This window comes from Azolla caroliniana, unplaced genomic scaffold (assembly GCF_043228905.1).
Source record: "Azolla caroliniana isolate FFs.n. ecotype wild unplaced genomic scaffold, voAzoCaro1.0.p SCAF_16, whole genome shotgun sequence".
Taxonomy (NCBI): domain Eukaryota; kingdom Viridiplantae; phylum Streptophyta; class Polypodiopsida; order Salviniales; family Salviniaceae; genus Azolla; species Azolla caroliniana.
Window position 1 is genome coordinate 19078197 of NW_028230451.1, and position 8953 is coordinate 19087149.

Sequence of the window (8953 nt, forward strand, 5' to 3'; positions counted from 1 at the left end):
GGCAGATTGGCGCCCTGATGAATACTTCACTCAGTGTGTGTGTGTTTGTCGAGACGCGATGGATGGATCATGGATGGATGGGCTTAGGAGTTAGTTAGGGGAGGGGTTTGGGCTCTCTTAAACCCTAAACCCCTAAACCCTTAAACCCTAGGTAGGGTTTAAGGCCATCTCTCTCTCTCTCTCTCTCTCTCTCTCTTCTCTACATATATGTATTATCAGTATATATATGGTAGAAGATATATAGCCCCTGTTCCCTCTCCTTTGATTGCAGAGCAGAGTAAGAGTAAGAAACAGAGAGTCAGAGTCAGAAACAGAAACAGAGTGAGAGGGATGATGATGCAGCGCATGGTGGGTCTCCTCAGGTCTCCTGGGATCATCCACACCAACAACAGAAGGAGGAGAAGGAGAGAGGTCCACCTCCACCTCCATTCCCGTGCCTTCAGCTCCAAGCTCTTCGTCGGCGGCATCTCCTTCCGCGTCGATGAAGACATGCTCAAGAAGGAGTTCTCTGCGTTTGGTCAAGTCTTGGACGCCAAGATCATCATGGATCGAGAGAGCGGGCGGTCCCGGGGTTTCGGCTTCGTGACGTTTGGCCAAGAGTCAGAGGCAGAGGCAGCCAAGGCCAAGATGAACAACCATCTCCTGGACGGACGCTACATCAGGGTGGATCTTGCTTCCAATCGCCCCCCTGCGGCCCCTTCTACCGGTAATTCTTCGTCTTCCTCCTCCATTACTAATTCCTTGTCTGGATTCTCCTTTGGCTCCAATCGAGGTTCACGCCTGCCCGTTGTAGAGGATTGGGGGCCCCTTCTCTCGTATGGCTCCTCCTCCTCCTCTTCCTCCTCCTCACTACAGAAGAGCGCTCCTCCTCATGAAGGGATTGCTACTAATTCCACCCATATCAATGGTGTTTTCGGTGGAGGGCAGGTCATCAGCAACACCCCGGCACCGCAGCCGAATGCTGTTGATACTGCTACCAGTGCCTCTGATATGGTTACCAGGAGTGATACAAATTCAACCTCTCAGGGAAAATATCCAACTGTGCATGAAAGCAGTTGCAATACCTGTATCACAGAGGGATCAGGTACATTAGACAATGAAAGCAAGTACTGTAGCTCTAGCTTTTCTGCAGCCCAAACTAGCAATAGCAGCACTGGCATGGATCCATCACATGCAAGTGCCAGATTAGAACCAGGGAGCATGGCTGCAGATCAGGTTAGAGGGTCAGGTGTTTCAAGTACATCACATCTAGTTATGCCTCAGACGGAAGGAGGCGGGGAACAAGATAAGACAGCACCTACAATACGAGCTAGTCAATCAGTGGCACTCAATGCGTCTCCTGGCATGCTGGATGTCCATCAGGGCAGAGAGGAAGCCATTGGATCCAATTGCCAGCCGAATCCACCGCGTTGGGTTCGGAAGGCCTCCCAGAGCACAGTCATTGCTGGACCTAGTCCCACATTTAAACCGAAGCTTACAGTGGAGTCCATACCTGGCTTCAAGGGAGCTCCCTATGATTTTGGTTTGTCAGGTATGCTAAGCTCTCTTACAGAACCAGCGCAAGAGGGAGGAGGTAAGCCTCAAGGAGGTGCATTTGATATCAACCTATGTTTTGATAACCTCAAAGAAGAGGACCCTGAAAGCCTTCAGGGGTATTCCATCTTCTCACAGAGAATGCTCCCACCTCTTGATCTCCCATGGGAGACTCCAGAGGCAGACAATTGGTCAGAGGTTGGGAAAGAACCTCGCCGTATTGAAGACAGTCCCTACTCTCCTTTCAGCAGCGATTTGAAAGATGATCCAGAGTTTTGGTGGGATCCGTATGATTTCGATCCTGAAGCCAAAGTATTTAAGGAACGAGAATTAGCTGAAGAAGCAGCAGCAAAAGCAGCGGAAGAAGCAGCAAAGGCAGCTGAAGAAGCAGCAAAGGCAGCTGGAGATGCCACAGCAAAGGAAGCTGAATCTGAACAAACTTCAGGCAATCCATCTTCTAAGGAGATTGAAGCTGAAGCAGCCTCAGGTAATGAACCTGGAGCGGAACGGCTGTCTGTTAATGTTGCCGCCATGTAATATCAGAAGGCGCTTCAATACATTGGATGAAATATAACTTGGTCAGCTAAGCAGATATCTTTTGATGATCGGAAGGGCCTGCGAAATCGTGATACTGATAGTTTCTGAAATTTATGAGCCTTGCACATCATGATTATTGTTTGTTTCAAGTCTTATCTATCCACTGATCTGGCTGCTGAGGTGCACCACCTTCCTACACAAAATTGTACAAGATCATGCTGTTTGTTTTGGCTGGTTTATTGTACGTTAAACCAAAAGCTCATGTTCATATCATCATCAATACAAAAAAACTGAGGGTCATCACATATCCTGCTGGTATCTACTGGTGAGTAGATAGATATATGGAGAGACTAGAGCCTCTTAGCCTTCTAAATAGTAGTTTTGTTCATATTTTGTGCTGCTTAAACATTTATGTCATCAATCATGGAGAAATTTTTTGTTGCTTACGTGCATTGGTAATATGTTTCGGAAAACAAGGTTTACCTAGGCAATTGTATCCCAAGGTTTATCTAGATAAATGGCCGTTGCTTACATGCATTGTATCCCAAGGTTTGCATGAAGGATCGTGAATGTATTAAAGTAACAAGAGGTAGTCTGCTGGCATTTGAAGTGTCTACTTACAGAAGGGCTATTGTGGAAGAGAAATTTTGCAGTCGTGATGATAGACGACCGATACTAAGCATCCTTTGTCATATTTGATGGGATAAACATGGATTACAATATACTGAACTTACCCTATTAGACATGGGTACATGCATGGTCACAGTAAGTTTTACCTCTTTAAATCTAAAGAAAATTCAAGTACTATAGTCTTGAATTTGGGACCATTCTGTAAATTTTTGGCCATATGAATTTCAAGTGTAAATGATGAGATAAATGGCATTGTTGGATGTTATTCCTTATCCTATGAGGATGCCACAATCAACACATGCACATTTTGGCGTTTTGATGTAATGTAAATTAATTATGCAGTTGCTCCACTCACTTTTCTAGTCTATAGTGCAAAGGCCTACGAGATTATATGATGTATAGACCATTGGGTATATTTTTATAATTGGGAAAGAAACTAATTGTGAATGCTCTATATACCTATGAGCAAGAGGTATAAACATTTTTATGGATTCCCATAGCAAATCATGAGTATTTGCATCAAGTGATGCTACCCACATTTGCTAAAAGGGATGGGTTAGCCATGGAAATAGAAATACAATGTAGGCTTTGTTTTCAAGCTTGCAATGTATATCTTCAAGGGCTACATCCTACATAGTAGGCCTACTTTTCATGGCCACTTGTACAATTTACATATCAAGGGTAAACACTATCCATGTAAGAAGTTGAAATCAGAACCAATGATGGTACTTGAAAATAGGTATATACGCTCTTTAAACAAAAGGTCTGAGTCCAAGTTTATAGATATCTTTTGCCTAAATATACAGGAGTAAGATCAACCATTCCCATAGTGATACTGCATCTGCATTTCTCCTTGACTCTTTGTACTATGTAAGGCCTTAAAAGTTAGTATAAAGTATTGAAATTTGCATCAGTACCAAAATGGACGAATTGCATGAATGGGATAGAGCAATGTTTGTGTATATTTTGGAATATGATACAAGATCTCCACCAACAAATAATGTTTTTCATGAGGTTTTAAAATATACAACTTATTTTTTGCATTGAGAAACTAAGAACAAAATCAAATCACTAAAGCCCCACCCTTAGGACATGCGAAAAACATTCATTTATATGCTTATACTCTAAGATTTTGTGTTAAGGTTAGAAGTTGTTCCAACTCAACAATTCTTCATATCCATGTTCATTTTTGGGTACAGACAATTTATTTTCTTGAGTGTCTTGTAACTTGTTACATACACAGCTTTTTGTTGCCTTCAATTAAGATGCTTTTAGGAAGGAGTATTGGAAAAAAATAATCATGGAGCGCTGAAATTTCCAGCCCATACGGATGTCAAATGCATGATGGAACTGATCTCTATGGAACACACTTTGTGAGAGTTTGGAAGGGGATACAAAGATGTTCCGTATGTTTCAACATAGTGCACCAATTTTCAAATGAATATGAGTTACATATGCACTATTCTCCTGTCCAGTGTCAATGACAGGCTGTACCTACTCAACACATCATTTCACACTACCCACACATCCTATATCTCAACATTCATGCCACGAAACATAATCTTCTACAATGAATTAAATATAATCTAATGCTGAATATCAATTTGTGTTGTATTCTCATTGATGATCACATTTCCAAAGTCTTCCTTGTTCATCCTCATGAACAAGATATTTGATTCGCAATTTCCCCAAATGTACTATTCATTTACACTAAAGGAACAAGTAGATTCCTAAGCCAAAACAACTTCAAATAATAGGCAAATTCTTAAAAGTTCTCAAGGGACAAAGGTCATTGAATATTTATTTCAAACATAATACCTTTAAATATGGCATTTCAACTGAAGCTCCACACCAGGAACAACAAGAGTTTCCATCATTTGAGCTTATCAGTTGATTAAATAAAACAATATAGATTTTAATTGAGAAAAATTAGTGGTTGATTTTTGTAGAAGCTAATGATAGCTGTTTCCTATGATTTGCTCATTTACGTATCCATCCTTAGAATATCTCATAACATGATGTTGTCATAGATCAGTATGCATAATTCTGCATTACAAAATAAAACAAACACGCGTCAGTCATCCTCACTATCATCCTTACATCTGGAACTTCTGATAGATCCCACATAGAAATATAAGGACAAAACATTTCCATTCAGCATATGCTACTGTTCTAGTTCTTGGAAATTACACCATAAGTTACAAGCGGAGCCCTTTATCTTCTGGCCAGGTATTGGTCTTAGCACATTTCCAACTGTTAACTGTTCAACGGAATCCCCTTCATCTTCCAGCTGGATAATGTCTTATCACAATTCCAAAATTGTACAAGAGAATCACCTTTTTCTTCCAAACATTCATTGAGTATAGGCAATTCCCAAATTAGCATTGGCATTGACGATTTTTAATGTCTTTCATTCTCTTTTCGAACAATCTCCATCTTGTTGTCACTCTTTCTCATGGATTTGCAATCCATCAAGTTCAACGCACAATTTCTTGTGCAGCATGTCATCTGCCAAAATTTCAACAGTAACCTGGAAGAGAAGGCATTCAAGATGATGTCTGAAGAATAAATAATAATAACAATGGGCTCTTATGTGTGTTCAAATTTAAACAATAACTACAAATTGTCATAAGATATGAACCTCCTGAGAGATATGGATAGAAATGAGTAGGAAATGAACCAATAGCAGTCACAAACAAAAAAGATGTGGAGAGCAATTCCTGAATTCGGTAATGCTTTCAGGTTCTTACTTCATTGAAGATATTACTATGGCTGACTTCTTTGTATCCCTACAGATCAGAGAAAACGTGTTTACACTTGACGGAAAACAAAAATGCATCGTTGGGAATTGAATAGCATGAGAAGACGATGTTGCTAATTGTATACCAGGCACGCAAAGAGATTTCGTGATGGTAGGTTCTTATCACCAATTTTTGCTCGAAACTTCTGAATATTCAAGTATTGCATAGCATAAACCATCATCAACTGTACAGCCTCCTTTCCTAGACCTTTACCTCGACTAATAAAACACACCAAGAAAAAGATTTGCGGCCTTTGAAAAGCAAAATAATTTCAAGACAAATTGTAGTGATATTACCAGTCCTTTTCTGCGATCATAATCTCAATCTCTGCTGTCGATGTCTCATCTGGATCATTCATATACAAATTGACATCTCCAACCATAGCTGCACAAAAGCATCAACATGAAAAAATAAATTAACAAACCTTTTTGAAAGGTGTTGTTGAGTAGAGTATGGAAAAGTGTACAAGGCAACTTTCCAATATTGATGATAGGAGGTTTCGTGATTGATGAGTTGTCACAATTTAGAAAACTTGACCAATTTCGAAAAATCAAGTATCCCACAGTGAGGCCATAACTACAACTAAGATTATGAACAGAGTTTCAACATCTTGCTCATAGTGGTCTGTTGCCTATTATCAACCAAAATTTACTGGATATTTTGGTGTTCCAACTTCTGACAATCTGATCCCAAAGATAATTGGATTCAAGCCACTTCCTTCTTCTGAGCTCAGTGAATTGCAATGACAAATGGGGCCAATCAATTTTCCTCAGCAATGTAGGTGTTCCTGCTCAATATTCAGCCAAATCGTCAGTTTCTATTTTTTATGTGTGAGAGAGTGTGTGAGCAACAATGGCACATATTGCTCTATTTGGCATCGGTATTCACATGTGATCAGGGCCTCGGCTAGTTGCCTTCGCGAAACTTCCCAATATTCAGTATTATAGTACCTAAACTTAGATCCACATCGGCTGGTCTATCTTTCTTGTGGAGGGCATCAAATGTGGCTGAGTAAAACATGGACTGGTGTTCTCCTGTCCATTTCTTTCTCTATGTGCACATCCAGATATTCTTCAACCCGCCATTTTGCAAACGATTTCCAGATGACTTGGGCTCAGCCCGGAGCCGGATGAATAAAATTTGCTTTTGTGGTTTTTTCTGTGGTAAGCCTCCAATTTCCCATGCAGCCTTGGGGAGGCAAATTCAAGGCATCGTAAACTCCTTGTAGGGCATACAAATCTACTGGCTTACTTCCAATTTATCAGATAATATGGAGTACAGGGTTGTGTTCTTAACCCCTAGGATGGCATAGATATTTCTTTTATATTTCCTCTATTTAATTCCATGAGATTGCTGATATACTGCCTAACCATACAGGAGATTTACCCATAAAGATCCACCGTAATTGTGCAAGGTTGGTGAGCTAATTGCTACTCCCTCTTTTGTATGGTATCAATTTTCTGGCCAATCTCGAAAAACCCCATGGTACTATTTCCTTAGTTAGTGATGCATGTATCTTTTCTTTGACCATTGAGCCAGTCCATTTTAGCATTTCCTAGCCTATGTGAAGAATATCTGCAGCCTTGCCATTGTGGAGTCTTTTCACACTTTTTAATACCTCCTTGTACACAAATTCATCCATGTGCATTGGCAGAAACATGTTGTTCATGAACTTTTGTTCTTCTTGTATGTTCCACATATGTCATGACTGCAATGGAGGAAAAGTGTTCCTTTAGTTTCATGTGCTGTCAATTGATAGCTCTCAATGCTGCCTTGGTTCTTTTTTAAAGAATATGAAACTCTTGTCTCGTAATTGAGTTCTCATTGTCTTATTCTCTTCCTTTTAAAGATATTGTATTCTCTTGCCACAATTGTCCAAGTTGCACTTGATTCTGAAGTGGCCTTAGGCTTGCAGTTGGCTGCATTATATTAACCATCAAACCATCCATTATGAGGTGGCCCTTGTACATACCTTCTCTTTATACTAGTGCCCATCGTTGCATTGAATAAGTACATCGTTGTCATCAAACCATGACCACCATCTGTGTATGTATGTATGTATGCATGTATATGTGTGTATATATGCATATACACCCACACATATACGTCTGTATGTATTTTTATGTGTGTATAAGTGCCCTGCTGTGCATGTGCACCATGGCAACACATCAAAAGATGTTGGTCAATTACCAGTTACATGATTCGAGTCTTGGTTTCCGGCCTGAGCCTCAGTATGGACGATCATTTGTTTGTCCAGGACGATGAATGTACACTCTGCAAGGAAGCAATTAAAAAAAAGGGTAGGTTTGTGTGTGTGTGTGGTACACAAACATGAAAAACATTATTACAGAAGAAGATTCCAAGGGAGATTAGAACTGAATAATAAATAAAGGACAATGGAAGATGATGGACAGCAGGGTTCGAACTTCGTGGATCAGCAGCCCAGGAGAGCTGCATCTGGTACTCCTGCTGGAGCGTCAGGGGCTCTGAGGCGGTGGCGTCGAGCAGCAATGGGTCCTGCATCCACGCATGGTACGTGGGCACGTGATCTGCAGCGTAAGGCACCAGCATCACGTGCTTCCCCTCCACCCTCACCATATATATATATGTGTGTATCTGTGAATCTCTGTGTGTCTCTGCGTCTCTGTCTGTGTGTATAGAGAGAGAGAGAGAGAGAGAGAGAGAGAGAAGGATCTATAAACCCTAAACCCTAAACCCTATCTATCTCCCTCCCTCTCTGTCTTCAAGAGCAGGGCTCTCTGCCTTCCTCTTCCTGATGATGAAGAAGAAGAAGAAGCAGGAAAAGGGTCTAGCACTTTTGCTTTTTCTGCTTTTGCTTTTTTGTTTTTGCTTTTTTGTTTTTGCTTTTTTGCTTTTAAAGCTTCTATACATATTTTTGCCTTTTCTTGCTTTTAACTTCCAAAGTTCCATACAAAGAGTTTTGCTTTTAAGCTTCTATACATGTTAGGCCATCCATCCATCCATCCATCCATTCACTCTATATACAAAGAGTTTTGCTTTTAAGCTTCTATACATGTTAGGCCATCCATCCATTCACTCTATGTATGGTATGCATTATTGATGGCCAGTGCCCACCTCGTGGTCCAAAACTACTTAGCGCGCATGTTACGGGCATGACCATATAATATCCCGTGGTGAGAATTTACCATAGTATTCTATACACGTGGATAAGTGTGAGGGTTAAACGAGAGTGTAAAGAAGGGGAGGATTACTTTTAATCCTCGGGATTGAGACAACCCATTAGGCCAAGTGTGAACATGGCTGGGAGCCTTGGGTATCGCTATAAATAAGAGGCCTAGATACCCTCATTTGATTATCTTGTTGACTACGTCGAGACTCTGTCTTGTGGTGGGTCAACTCTTGTAGCGAGCGCGCCAGCACCAGGTACGACTCGACGCCACGGCGGTGGTATGGGATGCCGATCGAGGCTC

The 8953-nt window shown here is 40.9% G+C and overlaps 2 protein-coding genes across 2 annotated transcripts; one reads left to right on the top strand and one right to left on the bottom strand.

The window, feature by feature from the left end:
- The first annotated feature begins 286 nt into the window (after positions 1-286).
- LOC147854173 (uncharacterized) lies at positions 287-2601 on the top strand. Its single transcript, XM_087332577.1, has one exon. The coding sequence runs from the start codon at positions 331-333 to the stop codon at positions 2068-2070; it is 1740 nt and encodes a 579-aa protein (XP_087188703.1). The 5' UTR covers positions 287-330; the 3' UTR covers positions 2071-2601.
- A 1995-nt stretch (positions 2602-4596) lies between these two features.
- LOC147854174 (Acyl-CoA N-acyltransferases (NAT) superfamily protein) lies at positions 4597-8154 on the bottom strand. Its single transcript, XM_087332516.1, has 6 exons — positions 7928-8154; positions 7692-7775; positions 5798-5885; positions 5587-5719; positions 5451-5489; positions 4597-5230 (listed from the first exon to the last, which is right to left on the bottom strand). Exons 1-6 carry the CDS (start codon positions 8097-8099, stop codon positions 5144-5146), a joined length of 603 nt encoding a protein of 200 aa, XP_087188642.1. The 5' UTR covers positions 8100-8154; the 3' UTR covers positions 4597-5143.
- Between the last annotated feature and the right edge of the window lie 799 nt (positions 8155-8953).